This window comes from Aquila chrysaetos, chromosome 13 (assembly GCF_900496995.4).
Source record: "Aquila chrysaetos chrysaetos chromosome 13, bAquChr1.4, whole genome shotgun sequence".
Classification (NCBI taxonomy): domain Eukaryota; kingdom Metazoa; phylum Chordata; class Aves; order Accipitriformes; family Accipitridae; genus Aquila; species Aquila chrysaetos.
Window position 1 is genome coordinate 38,284,415 of NC_044016.1, and position 23,560 is coordinate 38,307,974.

General features: G+C 48.2%; 1 protein-coding gene across 5 annotated transcripts in view; it reads right to left on the reverse strand.

Moving 5' to 3' along the window:
- Positions 1–23,560, reverse strand: part of LOXL2 (lysyl oxidase like 2) — a 58,197-nt gene that overhangs the window by 9,989 nt on the left and 24,648 nt on the right. For 4 of the 5 annotated variants that reach the window (XM_041128234.1, XM_030034401.1, XM_041128235.1 and 1 more), the window contains 7 exons: positions 17,423–17,634; positions 11,191–11,413; positions 8,981–9,164; positions 4,665–4,816; positions 3,774–3,941; positions 630–795; positions 122–365 (listed from right to left, as the gene is read on the reverse strand). In XM_041128234.1, coding sequence (XP_040984168.1) covers positions 122–365; positions 630–795; positions 3,774–3,941; positions 4,665–4,816; positions 8,981–9,164; positions 11,191–11,413; positions 17,423–17,634 — 1,349 coding nt within the window. Of the gene's footprint in view, positions 1–121; positions 366–629; positions 796–3,773; positions 3,942–4,664; positions 4,817–8,980; positions 9,165–9,551; positions 10,003–11,190; positions 11,414–17,422; positions 17,635–23,560 lie in introns of those variants that run through there. The other variant, XM_041128236.1, reaches the window with a different exon arrangement.

Sequence of the window (23,560 nt, forward strand, 5' to 3'; positions counted from 1 at the left end):
GCCACAGCTCCGCAGCCGCGGTTTCAGCCCCGTACTCCCACGGTAAAACAGTCCCCCCCGGGCAGCAGAAAGGGATGGAAGGAAGCCCCGACCGCGCAAAAAACATCTTTGCGGCACTCACCGGTGGCAGTCGTGCCAGACCCAGGCGTGGCGGCCGTTCTTGGGGCGAAAGTCGGACTGCCCGTTGTTGTGGATCTGGGAGGAGAAGCGCAGCAGGCGCCGGTACCCAGACGTGACGGAGGTGTTGACGGCCGAGCTGGCCAGGCAGTTCTCCTCGAGCGCACACTGCAGCATGAACATAGGGCGGTCTTCCAGGTAGGCTGTCTGCTCCACCAGCTCGGCGTTGAGCACCAGGTCAGGGGCAGCTGGCAGGAGGGAAGGAAGGTTTAAAATTAACTGATGGGCTGCTAAAAAAAAAAAAAAAAAAAAAAAAAACCAACCAAAAAACCCCACAAGTGTCTGTCAGTGGTGGAAGCCAGTCCCTTCCTTGCACTGAATTTCTCAGACCCATCAACAGCAATTTGCCACTGTTCTGACATATCCAAGGCATAGCACGGACCACTCCATTTCTCCTGCATATCTCAGGGCAAACACTTATGCCAAAATGAAGCAAAACCCAAGTTACTCACTCTCCGAGCAGGACACACCCGCACCAAAACGACCACCTCCTCTGGGACAGGAGACATCGGCTCCATCGTGACGACAGTGGGCCAGGGACATCTCTGTCCCCGAACACTTGACACCGCTCATGACCACGCTGTCAGCAGTGACGTCTCCGTGCCAGTACCAGGTTTCCTGGGCAGAAAAACAGAAAAAGGCCCTTCACATACTGTTCAGTGTTTAGTGGACTGCTGGGGGAATATTCATTCCCCTGTAACTTGCATTCTCCCTCCAGGGAAGATCAATGCAAGAGCCCACACTATCAAGGAGACGGATCTTGCCAAAGGATGCTAAAGCAGAGTAGGTCGGGGAATGAGCCCAAGTCTGTTTAAGTAGAAGGCTAGGACTGGAATTAAAATCCAGATTGACCATGTTCCCTGCCCCGAACATCTGACCAGTGTTAAGCAAATCTCTCTCCTTGTTTCTGAGCTTGTTTAAATCTCTGCTTGTTTTTAATCCAGCTGTAAACTCACTTTTCCACCCTGCTCTGCCCATCCAGCTGATGAATTCATCCTCGGGATGTTTTAAGTCATCTAGGCTGTGCCTTTGGGAGAGATGCCTGGCAATTAAACCACATCTGTCTTGTGACATCTGTCCACTTGGGATGGCCACAAGTAATGCCAGAGTGCCTGCCTGCACAAGGAGGGGAGGCAGAATTAACAAGCCATGCTGGGGATAGCAGCGGAAACAAGGCATTTGAGGAGTACCAGGACCAACGGGGTCTGCTAACCCAGGGTCTGCATCTCTTGGTTCTGAGGGGGCATTCACAGATGTTCAAACCCTCCTCACTACTCATCTTCATCACCCACTTTTACAAAACTTGTGGGAACGACAGAAAATTAACTCACAACGTAAGACCACTCACAGAACTAAGCGCACTAAACCCTGATGAAGCCGCAACTGCAAAGCTTGGGAGAAAGAGAGGGAAGAAAGAAGAAAAAAAAAAAAAAAAAAAATCAGATCTGTTAGTGTCAAAACTGGGAGCACGTTTCCAGGAAAAGAAAACCCATCTGTACCATTGCTTCCATTGCAACAGGCTGTTTGTTAACCCTGTTAGCAACACTCTTTGCACACCCGCACACAGGGCTGCCCTGTTCTACACAGTGTAGCTTTATGCTCATGTAGCTGGTGCAGCCGGGATATGCATAAGGGCCTTTTCTGTTCTAAATACCAGCAGTCTCAGCTAAAGGAAAAAATGTCTTGTTTCTTGCCGGACTCTCAGGGCTATGTCAATAGAGCCAGGCAGTTGGAAAGGCCAGTGTTCAAGGGACGTGGCTATCCTCAGCTCTTGTGCTCTGCTTGGCAGCTACGGAAGCAAATCAGCTGGTGGAACCGGCTTGCACAGGGGGATTGCTACAACAGCAGCGCGGGCAGCTCCAGTCTTCTCCCTCCTGGCTATCTGACCCCAGCATCCCCCTCAGGGACGTGCAGATCCCCTCTCTGGCCATGGATAACAGTTAAATTGGTTGGAATCCGCCTGCCCAGAAGCCCGGCGTGTCCTCCTGGATCCTAGCTTGGTCACTCCTTAAAGACAAACTCATTCCAGGACTGCGCTCTCCAGGCAGAGTTTTAACTCTCCATTTTTGCCTACGGTCTCTCCTGCTTTCTCAATAAGCTACCACCAGCCCCGAGGATGCTGAGGCTATTAGTCATTTCAAGCCCTTATTGTTCCTCCTTGCACAAAACCAGCAGGCAGTCAGCAGATACGCTAATTCGCACTGGGTTTATCGCTGCAGCCCAGCAGAGCCGGTTGCATCTGAATGCCGAGCGGGCCAGACGCGGCAGGAAAATACAGCAGAGATGACCGGACCCCAGGGATGGAGAATGGGGACAGCCTCCGCTCTCTGCAACCACATTTTACTTGTTTGCCCAAGTTTTCAATTTCCGGAAATTGTTTGGGGAAAATAGTTTTCTTTCCAGGACTGATCTAAGGCTGTTTTCTGAGTGCGGGTTACCATCTATATAAACACACATGAAGTTTATTTATTCAGTGGCCATTTGAGCCTAAGTTTCCCCAAAGCTGCTGGAGATTGTTGAATCTCAGTTGAAATGCCTCAAAGGGGCTGCATTTCCAGAGCACAGCAAGACAGCAAGCTCTGGCAGGGGATTACTTTGTCCTAGGGAGAAACCAGATTATTTTAGGAGCCCAAATCCCCATTTTCCCAGTGTCTGTGAACTGCAATCAAGGCCCAGAGGTTATATATTTCCTTTCAAAATCTACCATTACACCTAAGTCTGCCTGCCCCTCTTTCACCTTGTGATGCTTGAGGAATGCATCAGTACAGAAGAGTATCTTGCACCAGGATTATTGGCCAACGCCAAGTACTTACACCTGATGCCATTTATCCATCTGGGAACTGGGTGGGAAGCTGTTGCCCTCCCTTCTTCCAGCTCTTACGGTTGCTGCTTGCTTTCCTCCAGCCAGCACAGCAGGCTGCCTTCACTGCGCCAAAGAGCTTCGCTGGGAAAGAACACTTTATTCCTTTGTGGTTATCCCAAGCTTGTTAGTTGGTAGTTTTTATCCCTTTATTAAGTGCCAGTCTTAGTCGTGTGCAAGCAGGGAGGGCTTAGGGCATTTATCATTAGAGGAGCAAGAAATACAAACAACTTGGGGAGCTGGGATACAGCTCCACTACACAATAATGTACACGCTGCACTGAAGAGTAACTACAGGAGCAAAATCAAATTGTTTTCAAGTGATTTGACACCAGGTTAAACTTGGCTTCCACACTTCAGTCAGCTTGAGGAGTTCAACTCCCCCCTGACTCAGGGAGGGACCAGAAACTGCACGTAACCACCAGCCCAACCAGGGCTAAGGGAGTCAGGCTTCCCAGGACATCTGAGCCCTGAGCAGTATGAAAACAGCAGCTTTGCCCAGAGCTGCAACAGCTCTTTCTGCTCTGAATTTCCCCCAACGGCTGTTGTGCAATGAGGTTTAACCTTCAGGGTCTCTCCAGCTAATGCTTTGAAGCCGAATGCTGCGGTTTGTGGTTTGTTTGGTTTTTTTTTTTTTTTTAAATAAGCCTTCCTCCTCCTCCTCCTCCAGTAGCCCCGACCCAACCACACGAGTCGTCGTGACCGAAACAGACGCACGGGAGGGCACGGGGACTCACCTGGAAGGCATGGCTGGCGAACCCCAAGCCCAGCTGCCGACACACCACCATGGCTTCCACGGTGCTCCAGTTCTCGCTGCAGACGGTGCCCCACTTCAGAGTCCCGTTGCGCTCTGCCAGGACCTCCACCCGGCCCTCGTAAGGGTTGCGGCCGCCGCTCAGACGCAGCTGCAGGGCATAAAAACTCGTACGTCAGTAAACGTCATAGCAAACTTCAGAGGGAAGATGCAACAGTTGGGCAAGCGACGCTCAGGGTCTTCTCAAGGCTTGCGGTTAAAGTCACCGAGCCCGGAAACCTCGGGTCAGCTGCTAGCGGGGCAGTTGGTGCAGTTTGGTTCTTCATCTCCCACCACGGCCGGGAAGCAGTCTAGCCAAGCCCAGCATCTGAAAGTGGCCTGTACCAGCTGCAAGAGAGTAACACACTCCCTACGAAAGCTTCCCCGCTCCGCTCCCTTTGGACCTTTGGCAGGAGCATTTACGCAGAAAAACCTGCGTCCGCTTCGTGCTTTAAGCCCCACGTGGCAAAGACGACAGCAGCACCCATGCTAGCAGCCACCCGGGTACCACTGTCACGAGACCCAACCAAGATCCCATCACAACAGGGACGTGGACCAGCTTTACACGGCCACTGGGCTGCACAGGTTGCAGCTGAAGTGGCGCTTCACCCATTTATAAGGCCCCCGTCATGTTTAGAAGAGCTCAAAGCTCAGTACAAAAAGGGAGCATCACCCTTATTTCCCCTCCTAATACAATGCAGGTGTTAAAATCTACATCGAATAGGCACAGCTTAGGTGAAACGATTCCTACCCAGATGCCCTGCACTGCATAGCACGGGAGGGCAGACGATGCTCCAGGATGAAAACACGCCGCCACGCTCGCTCGGCTTCTCACCTGATTCTGGAAACCCATCGCTGGAACGTTGCACCTCACGGCAGCATCTTCTTCATGGTTACAGCCCTGCGACTCCATGTTGAACTTGCAGTCTGTGACTGATTTTTCAAAGCCCGTACAGTCAATTTCATTTAGATGAATTGGACCCATGCCTTGGGGAAGAAAAGAAGAAAAAAGAAAAGAGTCCTTACTTCTGCCCGTGCTACTGTGTGGTGAAGAAATATCCAATAACAGTCTATTAATACGTTGCAGACATCACACTGGCCTCTAGCATTCAAAACACGGTAACCCTGAAAAAATTCCAGTGATTTCTTGTAAAAATAAAACAAAAAGCTGCAAGATCGTTATTAATAATTTTACCATTAAATTCTTTCCAGTAGTATCTGGGACTCAAGCACACAAGAATCACAGAAAAAGCCAAGTTTCCATTGTTACATAATCTACAAACTTCAGCTGTAGGAATTCGCAAATTATGACCTTTTGGCTGGGTTCTGTGTGCTGGAATCTGCTCCCAGTCAAGCCCTGACATTTAAATGGGACATAGACACGTTTGCTGGGACAACAAAACGTAACACCACAGGGATGCGCGAGAAGTCAGTAAAACAACTCTGGGGCAGGTGTGCGTTACAGACTCCAACACCACTGATGGAAATGAGAGTGAACGTCGTTTCATACTGCAGAGAATGGTCTCAAGGTGTTGGGAGCCAAATTGAATCACTTGGTTCCTCCCTGGACAAGTGGCAGCAGACAACTGTCATTTCTACCAAAGAGACACACACGTATGAGAAGGCAATAATCCTGCCTGCAAAGCTCTCAGGTCCTGTTTCCAAAGTGAGCCCAAAGCTGGTTAGAAAGAAGTTTGGCGGGGATGAATTAGAGGTTCCATCAGATGATCTTCATCACAGGAGAACAACCAGTCTTTCTTGGAGCCCATATAACCCATGAGTAATTGCTGATGGAAACACACCAAACAGTTTTGACAGGAGATCCCTTGTAAGTAGCAGATGTAGAACCTGTGGTCTCCAGCAGTTTCTAGGAAGCTTTGAGATGGGAGGCTGAGAATAAAAACACTCCCAAACTTTGCTATCAATGTGCTCTCCGGACTTGGTGTAACCAAAACGCTGGCAGACGCTGGGCTCTGAGCTGCAGGTGCTTTGCTTCACTGCAGCCCTTGGCCAAGCACTTCTGTCGGAGCCGCAGGTTTGCCCGTTTCTGGTCAGCGGCCAGGAGCAGCGTGACGACGGCAGTGATGCAAGGCAAAAGCCGAAGAAGTTTCCGGGAAAGCACCATCCACCCACCAATACCCTCCAGCAGCCCTTTCCATCAGCTGGAAGAGGTTGACCAACACCAGATACAGGAGTTCAGTTTGGAGTTCGCCCTGTTGGTATGCATAGCACACAACGGTAGGCTGCCGGAGGCCAGGCTGACCGATCTGGGTAATGGAGGTAGAAAAGCAACTGTTTTCTTACCATTTCTGACAGCGACTATTGCTTCTTCATTCCTGCAACGCTATTCTCATCATAGCACGAGTGAGGAGGGCTCCGCAGAACCAGAGAGCTGTACCTGTCTCAAAGCATTCAAATCAGCAGAGAACAGACTCCATGGAAATGACATCCTGCCTGCTGGCTCCGTTTCTTCGTCTGTACCCAGAGATGACACAAATTGCCCAGTTAGTGGCAGAACTCCCACCTGGGCTCTGATCAGCAACCTCCCGGGCATGCACTGCCTCACCATGGACCCTTTTTTGCTCACTCCTCTGGAAAGGAAAATTTTACGCAACTTCAAGCCTGCTCCTTTTAGTTCAAAGCAAAGGGCTGACTCTGGAAGGCAGGAAAAGGTAATTGGTTTATTAAGGGTAGGTGGGATCCTTTTGCTTAAAAACCTCTTCCCACTGCCATCTGGAGCCTTTCTAACTCTATGTGGCAGCCAGCACACCTGTGACTCAGAGACCTAACCGTGGGTGACAGTTTAATGATCTGTCTGCTGAACCCCTCACCTTCTCAGACTTCTGCTGAGGCACAGGGAAAACAGGAAAAAAAAAAAAAAAAGAAAAAGAAAAAAAAATGGTCTCTAGCATAATTCCACAATTGTGTGGTGGAATGAGTCAGGATGTACCCTGGAGCCTTCTTCTGACAACAGCAGCAAGAACAACAAAGGCAGAGATATAAATGTATTGGGTTCAATCTTATCCACAGAATTAATTTGGCTCTGGCCACCTTTTGCACCTTAGCGCTTCGGCCAGCCCTGTATGCACCCATCACACAAGATCTATGCAATGTGGGAGCAGACTCCCAGGCTGAGGTGGCTGGGGAACGTGTATCTAGCCTTTTTTGCTTCTCTCTTATTAAACTCCTGTTTGTGGTCTACATCTGGAAATGGTGACACTGACCTAATCATTCTGCAAACCACCGAACAGTTTGAGTAGGAGGAATGCCTTGACGCTGACCAGAATTGGAGGGTGATGCACCAAGAATGCAGGATGGATCCAGTCCGACGTTCTCCACTGAAATAGCCTGACAAAGCCATACCAATGAAATGACAAAGCAAGAGGGCAGGGCCACGGTGCCGATCCACGTAACCCTGGCACATTTGCTCTTCTCAGGGAAATTCTTTTACGGCACATGGAGGCAGTAAGTGCTGCTGTCCCGGGCGCTGAAACACAGCCAAACTGCATTGCTGTATGTGCTGAAATATGGTGATAAAAATTATATTTCCTTCTATGCCCTTCCGTTTAGCAGACGAACAGGATTACAACTGTATATCCAACATACACGTTCACCTAGTGCTTGAAGCATTTTTCTATATTCTCCCTCCAGGGATGTTGCAGTGGACAACACCTTCAGGAGATCTGGGCTCAGTATCTTCCTTTCAACAGACTCTTGTGTGAATAAGGGTAAACTGTTTAGTCTGGGTCTCAGTTGCCAATTTATAAAAGGGGGAATAAATCATCCTCTCCGTACCCTGAACTCTTTGTGGTAGGCACTCATCTCCCACAGGTCACTTTGTCTTAACTGGGAGTTCTAGACACTGCACGCTGATTTAACATGTAGCCCGTCTTTATGCGTTTTACCCTGTGAAATTAAATCTCCAACAGAGCAATGATGAGACTCAAATTAGTCTTTGAACACACAAATTCACCGAGCTGCAGCTGTAACAAAGCGAGGCGTGAACACGCACACGGACACAGAGTTTAACAGCTGTGAGACTCCCCTGTGCAACGGGAGCGGGGAGGTGAGTTTGGGTCAAAAGAGCTCCTTTTCCTACCACAATGTGACGATCCGGCTGCTGAAGGGAGTTACCAAGCGCTTGTCGTCCCAGAAGACAGTTTCGACAGGGTGCACTGATTGATTGCCAGTGTTTAACATTAAAAGAAAGGAAAGCGTGTGGGAATCGGCAGCCGCTGCTAAGAGTTTCCAGGCTGCGGGAGATGGCAGGGAACGACACGTTCTCCTCCCTCACGTGGCAGCTGCTTCCCCCCCCATGATGATTACGCTGTTTCCTAGATGCAGCTAAACACATCAGCGGCTCCCTGCATCCCACCGCAAGATTTTTTTGGCAAATCCAACGGACAGGTCACATTTTAAAGCTTTCCACATTCTGGATACCACCACTGTGCTTTACACGTGTTACTTTCCCTCCCCTTCTCCAAGCTACGCTGGGCTGAAGAAATTTCACCCGTTCATTTAGTCGCACAATAAAGGGTTTGGTTTGGTGTCATTTTCTTTAGGGTTTACACTATGGGAGCAAGGTGCGTGAATCAGAAGGTGGTTTGAGAGGGCGTACGTTAGGCTTTGAGTTACCATTTACCACAGTTTGGGATTTAAACCAACTCCCAAATACAGGAAATCCAAACCCAAACCTGGCTCTGAACTGTTCAAATGCCCTTCTATTTATAAATGGGCTAAATTAATGTTCTGGTCTTAAATTGGAGCGTGTTTGAAGTCTAGATCCGGGACGCATTTTTGCCAGGAACCTTCTAGTAATCCATTACACCATGATGTGGATCTAGAGAACTCCTAAAGAGAATTTGAGAGCAACGGATGTGATGATAAAGAAATAATTACTGGAACAGTCTGAGGGAAAGGTTAAACTCATCATCACTAGACTTCTTTCAAGGAATCCTGAATATCTTTCTAAGTCACATATTCCAGTTCAGCTTCAAGCTCCTGGACTCAAGAGACTTATTAAGGGCAGAGAATAAATTCCTGGTCCCCAAAACAAACATCCCAGTAAAAACACGCTCTGCCCTGAATCATGAAAGGGTTCTTGGAGGTGGACAAGGCACGAACGGTCCCCGGAGCTCTCATTGCTCTTACCTTGCCCGAGTCTCGCGCCCGTTATTGCTTCCTTGGCACTCCCGAAGCCTAGCTCTCGGCACACCACGCTGGCTGACACCAGGTTCCAGTTATCGTCGCAAACCGTTCCCCACTCCCCGTTTTTCAGCACTTCAACTCGTCCTTCGCCAGTGTTGGCTCCCCCTTTCAGCCTCACCAGTGGTTGCTGGAAGACACAGACAGAAGCGGAGTTACCCCTGCCTAGGAATGAAGCATCCTTTCTTTACAGCTCTTATTTATGGCATGTGGCTGCAGGTAAGTTGTAGCCCAGAAAGTATTACCCTGAGGCACCTTAAAACAACCGCCACATAATACAAAAGGCTAAAAGTACTGGATGAAAGGAGATCTTTATCTGCTAAGACTTATGGTATGCATAGACATACGTTTCTCACATCCCTATACGTGGGCAGAGAATAAAGAGAGACATCTTAGTTCTCTGCAGTTTTCGTGCTTGGATTTAGGAGCCTTTTTCGCACAAGCAGTTCTGCAGCAGAATAGTGCTGGACATGAGTGCAGAGGAGTGGCTGGACATGCAATAACCCAGTTTTCATACCGTATCTCTTGGGAGCCTTATAGGAGGCTTGGGAATCACACCGAGCCAGCCAGCGCACAGCTCTCATCCACTTGCTGCCTGTGGTTCAGCTGCTAGATGGATTCATCTGCTGTACAGATCTCCAGACAGGGGTCCCGGGTTAACCGAGGAGACCAAACTGGAACTCAAGCCACGTAAAACCTATCTGTCTGCCGCAGTTAGGACTAGCGTAATAAGTGATCTGGCAGATCACAGTCAGAAATACACAGCTGAGTGGCAGGTCCAGTTCCATTAAATTCTATTCTTATATTTCTATTAGTCACCGACTATACATCGCGTACAGCTTTCCCCAGTTCCAGGCAGAGGGACCTGCCAACTGCTGCTGCACCCGAGAGATGGGTCGTTGTGATGGGAGCAGAGTCTCAGGCACGGGAACACCATGCGATTTGTGCAGAGTCCGAGACAAAAAAAAAAAACAACAACAAAAAACCCCCAAAAAACCAAAAACCCTTAACTTTTAAAACTGGAAGCATATACAGTTCTCCAGGCTGGGGTCACATGAAGGACATCCAAAGCCTACACAAAGGCTTAAGGAATTACTTGGCAGTGCGCATGGCTCAGAAGATTAGCAATGATTTACAAGACCTTTCACCTTTGAGGCCTAGATCCTGCAAGCTCTTGTGCAGAGAAGTGCCCGGACTCCAGGCAAGCAAGCCACAGACAATACTGCACTATTCCCACTACAGCAGTGACAGGAGGTGTTGTTTGGGGTCTTCTGAGGTGCCAAAAGAAAGCCCACTCCTAAAACCACAGAGGTATAGGGATGGGCGATGCAGGCTACAGCCAAGGGCTACAGGCAAGATCCACAGCACCTAATGTACCCTGCAAAAAAACCCCTCTCACCCAGCATTAGGGGCCTCCAGACCCTGAGAACACCTCTGTATCCTCGGTCTGCACATGCCTTACAGCTAGAAGATTTCCCTTAGCATCAACCTAAAACACGTTTGCTGCAAGTTAAGCTCTTCTTTCACATTCAGTCGCCCCACTGACACCGCGAACAACCGACTCCAGGGTCATTTTATAACAGCCTTTTGCATATCTTAGAATTTTTACGCTACATTCAGCCCTCTCCTTGCTAGACTAAACACAGCTTTTTCAACCTTTCCTGTAGGCCATGTTTTCACAGTCTCTCGGGGCATTTCTTTGCAGAAGATACAGGGGGTTAGTTAGTGGAAACGCCAGCTTATTTCCCTTGTACCTCTAAGGATGAAACAACCCAGCAGTATTTAAGTGACTGCGAAACAGCAAAGCCCAGCAGCAACTGGGCACGCATTCAATTGGCTTGAAAGGAACAGCTCAAACAGAAACGTGACAAATGTATTTTCTTACTACTTGCTCACAGCCTTGCCAGCGGCAGCAGCCAGCCCGTCTCCCACCCTTCCGAGCCTGTAGGCAGAGGCAAGGTACCACGTATTTGCAAGAACAGAAACTCAGCTGGGCTCGTAGTGAGAAAGGAATACAAAGAAGGGACATTTGCACAACAGGCTGGTTTGTGGCTACGGGCATACGCACGCTCAGGCCCTACAGCTGATAACTGATGGTGAATAGTTATACCCCCAGGCTTTTCCTACTCGGCAGGTTGAGTTCGCTCCCCCCTCACCTCCTGCCTGAAGGCTTTTCGGAAGCCACTGTGGCTGCTGGGGGCAAAGGCGCGTCCAGGGACACAGCTGACTACTGCCGGCATCCCGTTGTCACACGTCGCGTTCTTCTCTGCATCCACGTTGAGGTGATTGCGCAGTTTGCAGCTGGAGATGTGAGCTTCGTTCCCGCTGCAGTCCATGGAGTAAGCCCAGTAATGCTGCTTCCTTCTGCTGGCAAACATCCTTAAAGGAATAAAAGGGAACAGGAAAAGAAAAGTTAGGAATCCATAAAAACTGCACTGATGTAGCTACGTTTGGGAAAAAAAAAAAAACCACCTTGAAATAAAATGAGGATTGAACAGCATTCTTTGAAGGCTGATCCATTCCTACACACAATGACCCTCTGTTAAGGTGTCACTTGGGAGTAAATAGGTCATCTCCTTAAGCTAAAGATCAGAGTATGAATCAACAGTGCAGCTAGAGCAACAATTATGCACTCGAAGGAGACACACATAATAGAGATCCCTACGTTATGCAGGGGGCAGAGGTCAGTTAATTCAAAAAGCAGCGTACAAACAGGGCCTGTGCAAACAACGCTGGTGAGCTTGGGCTGGCGAGGCCCATAGAAGACCTCTCCTGTAAATGAGCTGTCCTCTTTGCTGGCCATCACCTATCAGCTGTGAGAAGATGGCAGACTGGGAAAAAGCCACGGTTCTCCGGCTTCTCTCAAAGCTGCAGCGTTAACAACCGTGAGCCTGAAAGCAATTGCCGAGAGCAATTCCCTCGATGACATGTTCGGAGGAGATTGGCAGCAGTTTCTGCTTCTTGCTCCCAAACTGTAGTACTTGCCTGGAGGTGCTCCAGGCACTCCTAAGGGGGAAGGGGCATGTGTGATAAACGAGAAAAGGAAGTAACCCAGCTTCATCCTAACTGCACTGCAAGGCTGTCAGATGACTGTATCGGAGCTAAAACAGTCAATAAAAGAAAAATATAGGTCACATCATTATCAAAAGGGAGATGTTAGAAGTTAAGTTAAAAAGAAGTCAAGGCGCAGAGGAGCCAACGCCCTGCCGTGATCTCGACGTGGCTTTGTGCGATCCCTGTGCTGCTCCTTATTCCAGGACTAGCTGCCACGCAGCCCTGGCGATCCAAGGATTAGGTGTGATAAATGGCATAGCAAGGTGGGTGGAACTTGCTGGGAGAAAGAGCACCAATTCTGACTCACTGTAGCACGTCCCTGCAGGACAGTTAGCCCGAAGAGGATCTGGTAAAGGGACAAAGAGCCTTTCATAGGTTGTTGGTTTGAAACTAAACTGGACAGGTCAAGGTTTTCCATAACTGATGCCTTCTGGTGGTCCTACGTGGGCTAATTTGCACTATTTCAGATGCTTGAGAGAACTATCTTCACCCCTTCTGCTTGCTAAGCTTTGCTGACAAGCTCAGCAGTTGTCTAGCTCATATGGCTCGCTGCCACCGACTAATCCTTTCTGGAACCAAATTCCTCTAGGTTGAGGTTAGGGCCAAATACAGCCGGGCTAGAGATAAAGATGCAATTGCATCAGGTGATGGGGAATAAATGCTGCGCTGGAAAGGATGGAGGATGGGGCAGGGCTGAGATCTCTCCCACAGAGCAGTGACAGGCAACCTGCCTGTCTCGTAGGTGAAACGCTGGCTAGCAAACCAGAGCTGTCAGGGACCCTGAACCAACAGAAAATGAATGGGAAACAGGAAGGGGGAATAAAATTTTTAAAAATAAAAACGTAAAACCAGGGAGAACGCAGGCAGAAAGAAAGTGCCAGGCACTTCCCGGCTAGAACAGCTGGTTCAATTTGGACCAAACCTTGAGGATTTTTCTTCCTTTTAATTAAACCACTCAGGATACTACTACCTGTCTACCAAAAAGCCATGAAAGCCTTTGCCCTTGGACTGCTGGAGCTCAGCACCGAGGTCCCACTTAACACGAACTCTCGGACTGCGGAGCGACAGGGCAAATTCGGGCACACGTTACACACTGGAAAGCATCTGGAGGTCCCTGCGTTCGGTGACACCACTCCATACCCTCCTAGCACGAGCCAGCTCTGCCCCACCACCCTTTCAGTCTGCGTGCTCAGTATGGAAGCGAGAACCTGCAGGAGTATTTTCACCGAGGGCCTTCCACAGACATGTGCGGAGAGCTCCATGAACTCCAAAGCAGACAAGAAACACAGCCTTAGAGAAGTAATTATGGGGATGCCTTATAATAGCAAACAATGACCTCATCCTGGAAATTTCATGAGGCATTAACATCTGGTTGGTATTAACGGTCCTTGGTAGGCTGGGGAGAAACAGCCAGAGAAAGCCCCACCTCATTTCCCCAGACTGACTATATTAAAAAAAAAAAAAAAAAAAAAAAAAAAAAAAAAGAAGAAGAAGAAAACAGACGATCTTTACAGAGGGAAACTCAGGGCATTCTTGTTATTTACTTTTTCACACAGAAAGGGTGCAACCGACCTCTCACTGGTCTTGGCATAAGCCAAGAGCAATGCTGCGTAGATCAGAGTTGCGAGCAAAGAGTCACGCTGGGAGAGTTTAGCCAATTCTAGGTCAAGTTGGAGTCCAAACCATTTGTGCTAGTGAGGAGAGGACCTTCATCACCATCAGCTTTAAACAAAGACAGAGGTTAAGCCCAAGGGCTGTGGGAAGTGGCCGAGGGTTCAGCTAAGGGAACCTTGCTATGTAAGAAAGCATCTGAGAGGGCTCGGAGAGCAGAAAACAAATCATTACACACATACATGCCAGGAAAAATCACCCCAAACCCCCTGAACGGAAGCTGGTGAACTCCTCTTCAGAGGTACGAGCATAAAGTTTCTACCCTTGAGAAATTCTTCCAGCATTTACTGAAGTTAACGAGTTTGCTGTCTTCAGCCTCAGGGAGGCAGAAGAGAAGCCAGACCTGCCACCTTCTGCCAAAGCCCTTAAGATCCCGGCTTTGCTAGGGAGAACCCAAACCATGAGGATTTCTGCTACAAGCACAGAAGTGATTAACCGCCCTACACATCTGACCAGATTTATAATGCTATGAGCAGACTGGTTAAATTGGGAGATGCTGTTTGGACTGACATTGAACAAAGTATCCCGGAACTGCTGAGCTCCTCCATCTGTTTCATTGACAAATCACAAAGCTGTAAGGCCTCCAGAAGGCATCAGGTCCATCTCTCTGCCTTAGGCATCTCCGGTCACAAACTTCTCCTCTCCCCATCAGCAAAATGCATTTAATTCTACTCTGCTTTCTCAACCGGAGCAGGAATTGGGAGGAGGACTTAACAAGCGGTGCCCATATAAAATCACTTTGAAGAATGAACAAGAACATGGAAACAATATTGAGATTTGTTTCATTTCCTAACATAAATCGTGCTGTCAACTGCAGAGTCTAAGTTACATTCAGGAATAAAACCCTGGCACCAGGACAACAATGAACTAAGTTGTTTTCTTTCAAGCAAGATCCATCTGCAAATCATTTCACCTCCCACCATTGTGTAGAAGCAGAGTATCAGCTAGGTCAGCATGCAAAGCTGTAGTTTGTGGGGAGAGGGACGGGTGGGTACGTGGGAAGGGGGTACTTGCAGCCCTGGCCAGCACAAACCCAATTCCAGCCCATCTCCCAGCTGCGGAGCAGGAGCGGGAAAGGATCTGCTCTTGGGAGAACGGTATTTACAAATTAGGGAGAGCAAAGCCTGAGAAATGAGAAGAACGTTTCTGAGGCTTCACGCTCACATGGAGAGAGGGTTTAGTTCAAGTGACCAGCCAGAGATGAACTCTTCCCTCTCCAAGACAGAACGCGACCAGAAAGCCTGTGGGACAAAGCAGAGAGCAGTGCTCTCGTGGCCCAGGCGAGCAGATTACAGCGGTCCTCGTTCCAGTGCCTTGATCGTGAAGCAAAGATCACACTTGTGAAGTTCTCAGCCCAGAACTGGGAGGTTTCCTTCACCAGCAAGGTTACCAGCAATGCTGGTTGTACCTAGCGCATCTGCCAGTAAACACAAAGCACAAACGCAAATGCCCCAAGAAAGAACACAGCTTTTTAAACTACGCTAACCAAACAAAACTGTCTAGCTGACAAAGTTTTACAAGTCTCTCTCCTCCAATAAAATGACATCCAATCCTCTTCCAACCAGGGATAATATTCAGCATATTTTCCAAAATATCCTTCTGTGGGTGCAGGAGCCCCACAAGCCCTTACTGCTTGCCAAAAACAAGAAAAGGTGAGTGAGGTATTAGGGCACTGAGGTTACTTAAGCACCCTGTCTGGCTCAGTAGCAGAGATCTCCAAGCCTGGTATTTGTAAGCGCTGCATATTCATAACTCCAGCACCGGTGAATGGGATTTTCAACATTGCTGAACATTACGCTGAACAACTAACTGTGCCTCAGTTTTTCCATCTCTACGTGTACTATTGCAAGAGACAGAGCAATTACCAAGCACCCTTTCATTTAAGGCAGATGGCTCCAGCTGCTAAAGTTAATGCTTTTCTTGGAAACACCACAACTGAGAAGCAGGAAAAACCTACTTTGTCTTACTAGAGATAATTTATTCTGCCCTCCTGCTCTGATGCAGGGGATGGGAATCTCAGAGCTGAGTTTGAGGGAGACATGCTGCACTGATGGGAGCAAATGCTCCTCTAACTGGTGTCCAGGGCAAAACATGAGACTGTCTGGTAGGGATTATTAATTCACTAATCTTCCTGGGAAGCCTGAAAACAGAATACCACTTGGGTTATTTATTTTATATTCTTTGTGCTGCTATGTGGCTTTACGCTATTCCAACCCAAGGACCTCTTCAATTGATCACCATCTTGTTAGTGAAAGAAATGAAACGTGGCCAGCCAGTTCCAGAGGGAGCTTTCAGAAATAGCAATTGCACAGGCCAAAAGGAGCAGGCAGGAAAACCACAATTCCTGCCTGGAGAATTCAGTTCTCCCCCTAACCAGTTGACACTTTCCCACTCCATAGGTCACAGTGTAAAAAAGAAACGAGACAGAATTTCATTTCGACTATTTTGCATCTGCTTTAGGGTGTTATTTCTAGGGAACAGTGTAGGAAGAATGATGCCTGTGATGAAGGCTGGTGAAAAATGCAAGCTGAAGCAATGACAACAAAAAAGACCAGAGCTCCTGCCTTCCAAGAAAAAGGAAACACAGCCTGAACCGATCAGCCTGCAGCTCTGAAACTCCCAACATTCTCCCTACGGGTCACTAGTTTTTTCCCTCATTTTAAAGCAGTCTACAATTGCAGGAAGAAGCAGCGGCACCAAAATCACAACTGCCCCAACCTGCGTCCTTCCACAAGCACCATCTCAGATGCGCGTCAGCGCGTGGAGGCACTACTGACATTTCTAGCTCAGCCCTCAAGGCGGCTCAGAGCAGGCTTGAACGGACGGAGCAAGTCATACAGCTGGAGACGGCTGGCAGCTCTTCCAGCCTGGGACCCTAAGGAATTGCCAGTGCCAGAGGAGCTGAACTGGGGTTAACAACAGCGGGAGATTTACTGGGAAATATTCCCCTGGGCAGACTGCTCCTCCGTGGGCGATTTGGCAGCTGGACACCCACGAACCGTGGACAGTGAGCCTCCGTGAGAGGCAAAGCAGCTGGTAAATGTGGGTAAACATGTCATGAGAGGTGTGAGACCAGGAATCGCATGCAGTAGCGGGAAGGAGGAACCTGGGCAACGAAGCACAAAAAAGGCCTGTTTTATTCCAAGATTACTCGGCTGGAGCTTTCAGCACATGCCAGATCTGATCCTACAGCTGGCTTTCTGCAGAGGGATGGGGCAAGCAGTTAGATTTTCTTGCAGCTGATAGGTTTACTGGGAGAGTGTGATCAGTTTGTTCACATCCATCCCCTACACACAAAACAGAACCTATCACTGGTGGAGGAAATGGCTATCCAATAGCTGGGGGGGGGGGGGGGGAAGAAAAAAAGATTTCTTGGGCCGACTGCCCACATCTCCTATTATAGGACCTATCAAATACTACAACTGATACCACACTAGGTCTTCAGCCAGAACGGTGAGGATCAAACGGCTTCCCTGTCTGCACAAGGAAATGCTTGACATTTCAAATATTTACACAGAAGGAAAATCTGATCTGAAGGAATGAAGCAGTTGGAGGTTTTTCTACCTCAAGGTCTCCGGTGTCATTTGACAATTTGCATTTTTGAACAAGGCCCCAAGTGTTCAAAGAAACACGCTTGTGTCTCATACAAAGCTCTGCTCTTACTTGTAGACGTTGGTGTTGTATTTCCTCTCGCTCGGAAATCCAAACATGCCACAGACAACTCGGGAATTTTTCATAGTCCAGTGCTTGTCGCAGATCTGCTTCCAGGTCCCTTCGTCTTTCACCTCCACGTAACCCTCTGTGACAGGCACCCGCTTGCGGTAGGTGGCGAGGATGGCACGGATCCTTATGTCCTCCACCTGGATGTTCATGTTCTGTAGGCATAAAAAACACAAAGGATGCTGGCCTGCGAGGGAACTGGCTGTGTAGGCTTCGAGGTGGGGAACAAAAACCAGTTCTGTTCAGGGTTACGGCTGAACAGAGGGAGGCAGAAAGGAAGAGCTGTTTAGGAAAAGACACGACAGGGAAGCAAAAAAAAAACCTTTCCACCTTTGTGCAAATCCATCCTGCGAAAGAGGGTGCTTTTTCTCATTTAAAAAAACAAAAAAAACCAAAAAAAACCAGCATTATTTTACAAATGGCTATATAACAAATCTCCTTTGTTACTTAAATTCCTTGAAGTGCTTGTTTCGGAAGCAGAGTGACCTTCGTTTAGGCTCAGCTACTATGGAAGCGAACCGAGCTCAGCTTTGCTAGGGCCACCTCAATGCTGGCAGGGTGCAGGGAATGGGAGCCGGGCAGGGAAGGAGGTCGGGGGTCCCATCCAGCCACTGGGCACCCCTTCCCCACCTGGCTAGGGCAGGCGCTGTGAAAGCTGGGATCCCGATGTGCTGACACCGGCATTTCACCGCTTCCCCGAGCTGGGTTCCTCCTCCGGCCGAAGCGTCACTTGGGACAGCGAATGAGTCACGAAGGTTGAATGGATTTCACATTTGGAGCCTACGTGAGGGCACTGCACAAACCAACCTTGCAGGGACCCAAGCCCAAAAGCAAAGGCCGACTGGAAAACATCCGCTGTGGCAAGCAATTATAAAAGAGCTACTGAAAATTTTATAACTTGCTTCCAGGAGACCTTTTCTTGTCAAAAATGTATTAAACCACGTGGTTCTGCTAACAGTTACATCAGAACTGAGGAATCCTCCCCTCCCCTCGCTCAAATTCAATCACTTGGAAAAGAAAAATGCCCGGAGCTTTAAAGACACACGGGCCTCTGGTTACCGGCCAGCGGCACACAGAGGTATTGAAGTCAGGGAGATCACAGCAGGACGTGCACAGTCCTGTAAATTACACGTGGCGCATCCATTCTCCAGATGCTTCACCGACACTGATGCAACTAACAGACCCCGGGCAAGTGGAAACCAACTGCGGAGAAAGAGCCTGCTGGAGCAGGGAAAGGGACAGGCATCTCCTCCCCATCCACGGCTCTGCTACTGCTCTGCCTGCATCACCTTGGGCAAGTCACTTAAGGCTTCCCCCCCATTTTCTTTTCTTCTCCCCCCTGCCCCCCTTTTTTTTTTTTAATTGTCTACATTTACCACCCAGTTTTACAGCAAACCAGATCACCGATTCCTCCTTTCACCTTCAGCTGCAGGAATTCAGTCCTCCAGCAGCTCGGCTGGAGCATCCATGAGACACCCCCAGTGACCCTGGAAAATAGGACCTTGTGATTTACTCAGTAGAATAGTGCTACTCATACAAGGTTCGCAGTGTGGGCTTAGGTTTTAAAAGCTCTTGTAGCCCTCGAGAAGAAAAAATAACCACAACGATGTCCAAGTTTGTTACACCTGAGACGCTTTAAGGTGCTCAAAGGGTCCGATGCAAGAGCAAACTTGTACACCGCCTGTGTAGTCTGGGAAGTCCATTTGCAATACAAAGAGTTTCTCCTGAATTTGGCAGATTCTCTTGAAATATTGCATAGCTTTTGCCTACGTGCTGTCAGGAAAGTATCAGAGCCTTTGTGCATTGAAGGCCTCCCCAGGCTCGTTTCCAAAGCCTGCAACTCACTTTTCCCCCGGTGCAGTTTATGAAATGTTTCCAGCTCTTCACTTGATGGAGAAAGCATGTTTACCTGGAGCTACAGGCCAGTGCTGCCTGAGAGAGCACCTTGTTTCTCTGCTTCCTCTACCTTGCCTTAGTTTCTTCATCAGGAAACAAGAAGTAATCAAAGCCTTAAATCCGTTTGGAAATAGCTTTGACTGCTGAAGATCTAAAAGTGTTTTTAATAAAAGCCTATTAAAAGGATTAACCCAAAGGACAAAGTGCCAAAGCTTAAAATTGCACTGGAAAAGCACATGAAAAGATAGTAACTAAGGAGGAAATTTGCATTGACAGCTGAGAAAGTGGGTGAGACGGCCTAAGTGAGTTTTTTCCGTCTGTGACTGCAGGCTATATCCACCCTATATAAAGCCCTAAGTATGTTTGCTACACGTAGTTACGTCAGTATCAGCCCTACTGCATGTTAAAGTAACTGAAATGGAACATTTTCCCCGACTAGACCTGACATCACCAACATGCTAAAATCCACCCGTGGTTTTCACTTGACAGCCACTTCCATTTTGCTTGAATTTAGACAGGCCGGGGGCTGCAGCTGGTCCTCGGCACGACGGAGAGGAGGAGCTTTCGGAACAAAGTATGATTTCACATTCAGGAATGATGTTCAAGATGCCTGTGTTTTGTGAGGAAGCTGCACAACAGCAGTTGCTAGCCCCACTTGAATCATGCAGAGTGCCATTCCAGATGTTAAACATCTGCCTGATGCTTCCACCGCAAAGCAGCAGAATCATTATTCCCACGTTGCACCTATTAGTCATCGTTAATACAGCACTATTCTCACTACTGCACCACGAGAGGTCTTCGCAGAGATGGAAGGTGGTGACAAATCTGAAAAGCCTCCAAGGTAAACAGAGGACTCGAAGGATGGGAGAAAGCAACGATTCTCAGCCACCTTTTGCAGATTGAGAAATAAGGCGCAGAGCGAGCAAACTGCTTCTCCAAGGACCACAGGGGTAGGAAATCGCATCCAGTATCCCGAGGCCTCAGTTCTCACCTCCCCACAAAGATCCCTCCTGCAGCAGGGAACATCGACTAAACCTCCAGCTCTAAAGCACTCACATTCCGATCAAGCACATTTGGGTTTTCTTCTCCTTCCCACTCCACCAACCTAGCAGGAGCTGTGTTGCATAAAAACAAAGACATCCAGCCCGTCGCCGACACCTGCCAATAACAGATGCTGAAGAAAGAGCATCTGAACAGGGCAACATGCAGCAATTCTTCCCTGCTGTATTCCTGCAGCTTCCGAGCATCTGTATTCTCAGACTTTCCAAGCCAGAGGGTATATTTTAATGTTCAAAACCACTGGATGGATTTGCGAATCCGTTGCTGGGATTTACGCTATCAGAGCAACAGGCAAAGAAAGCAACCAGCCCATTGAGTCAGAAAAGGAGAGAGAGAAGTCACAAAGTTGCAAAAAATAAAAACTCTTGGAAAAAAAGGAAAGCTTGGGAACGCTGTTAGGTACCTTATGATTTGCCTGTTATTTTTGCAATTAGTTCAGCAGCTTAGCAATAAAAACAGGTTGCTACACGTCCTTCCAGAAGAGCTCTGACCACTGCAGGAGTGGCGATGCTGGAGTCCCAGTAAAGGATCCGGGGGTGCCCTGACCTAGTGCGGTAGCCATGATCCAGTCTAGGACTCGAGATGCCTGCACTTCCTACTTCCAGGCTGTGTGTTTGGGCTGGGTTGTCCTTGCTGGTCATTTTAGAGAAGTGAAAAACAAGGTGCAAATTGAATGGCTTGCTCTTGGACTTGAAAAAACATTGTCAGAGCCAGCATGACACCTCAGGCACTGCAGGCTCTGGAACAAAGGTTCCACAACACATCTCTCTTCGCTCAGAGATGCTGACATAGACACAAAGAGAAATCCTGCTCTGACTTGGGACTCTGTTTAGTGAATCCAACTCTTTTGTCATGTTTTTTTGCCTGCATTTGCAAAGGAAGGAGAAAAAAAAAAGTGAGCAAACTAGCAAGAAATAAGCCATCATTTCATTCCTTCGAGGGTATTTCAATCTTCAGATAGCTATAGCAGACCAGCACGCAATGACATTTTCATGATCTGTCTGAGAGCAAAACCAATCGACATCCATTCCCCCTTCCGCTCACAGAGAGTAGGTTTAGCGCAGAGAATTATTGATATAGCAACTCAAGGGTTTGCACTAAGTCTGAACAAACAGCAAAACGTCTGAGAAGAATTCAACATGCTATAGACCTCAGCTTTATACTGAAAGATTAAAGAACAACAGATCAAAATAAGTATACTGTAGGTGTCTCAAGGAAAAAGGACCACTAAGAGCTTTCTCCCGATAAGTCTTTGCAGATTTGAATGGTTTCCTTTCACTGCAGAGCTTTTGTTACAATGGGAGCGTTCAATAATGCAAATACAGGCAGACATATTTTACCTTCCAATACCAGCGTGTAGAGCAGCTGGGCTAATGGTGAAAACAGACTCCACATAAAAATCAGAACCAAACAATACTTAATAGCTAGAGCAGACTTTTTTAAATCACCCTCTCCATCCTTTATGTACACGTGGAGACAAACGCCTACAACAAGCTGTCATATCAACAAGGAAACCTTATCTCTGAAGGCTTTACTTATGCCCCCATTATAGCCATACACTGAAGCTATAACAGACTGGTAAATCCTCTGAAGGATACCTGAGCATCACAAAGCAGGTATGTGCAACCAACTCAGAAGCTGAATTTGCCAAGCTCCCACCTCAGGTATCGACCGTGAAGCAGAGCCTTCAACAGTATTTCAGGAGCCAAGCAGTCATTCACCAAAGAACAATAGTACCTCTAGGAAATAAAACTGGGTTGATTGCACTGCAAATTACAGGTAGGGAAATAGAAGTCCGAGCCCCAAAGCCAAAAGGACATGGTTTGCTCAGTCTGAGGTTAAGGAACACAAAGCAGGCAGGGAGGCAGAAAACCATGCACAAACGCACAGCTCGGCTCCCTTGATGCAAGGGGAAAATGCTGCTGGGGATTTCTAGCCACAAAGCAAGAGAAAAGACCAAACCCAGAAAGAGTTAACTCTCATGGCTCATACATAATAGTCCTCCCCTCCTCAGCTAGCGTTGCGCAATTTCCACCTATTTAGGCCAACAGCTGTGGAGATGTATGTGCCAGCCCTCTTCCTCCCCCCACAACCTCCAAGTCTTAGAATTCAGCTACTAGCATAATCAGACCTGGATCTCCAACCTCTCCTTTGCTTATGAAACAATCCCACCCACATACTTGAGGTTGAATCAGCTCTTGCCTTTGCTTTCTGCTCTCCAGAACGATGCTGGTTCAGAGGACAGCGTGTCTTGCATTGCTGACCCCCTGCATGGAGTTTGCGGGGCTGCTCCACTGCTACTGGCCTCATTCGTCAAGCTGCAGCTTTGCTTTCATCAAAGACATCCATTCTGGCACAGACAAACTCCATTAAGGGAGTAAGCACACGAGCAATAAGAAATCCTAAGGCATTTTTCTCCTGCTTGAGTTAAGCCTCCTTAGCCTTGAAAGGTGTGAAGAAATAGAAAGCAAGAGAAAGCTGGGTATGGAGGGCAGGGGGAAGAAGTGTAGTACATCTATTCCTAGATTCAATACGCTGGCTTCCACATCAACACGCTTTTCACTGGAGCCACTTGACTGTATGTAGTGATATAAAAACCAGACCGAAGCTAAAATAACTCTGTGGTCTGAGGCCGAAGAGATCCTGCTCAGTTCTGCTGCAGATCTCCCGTGTGATTTCAGCCACGCAAACTCACGTCCCCACCTCCTCGCTGTTACCTCTGGCCTCTCGCTCGCGCTTCCTCGCCCCTTCTGCAAAGGGAAGGCGATGCAAAGCCCAGCTCACCTGCTCTGAATCGCAAAGCCTCTGCAGCAAGGGCTTCACATCTGTATTTGCCCAAAGCAAAGATGTGATTTCGGTTGGGACTTCCAACATTAACACAATACAAATTAGTATAAAAACAAGGGGGGAAAAAAATAAAGTGTCAGACTATTCTGGGTTGGGCCATATTCCCTTCCACCCCGGTCCTTTCTTTGCCAAGAGCCGCATCCAAGACCCACGTTGCTGCAACTCTTCGGTCCCGGACACAAAAGCCCACCGCAAGCCAACACGCTGCGCTCTGTTACGAAACCAATGAATCTCAGCTTCAGAAAGCCAGGGCCTGCCCGGAGACAGCGAAAAGAAAGG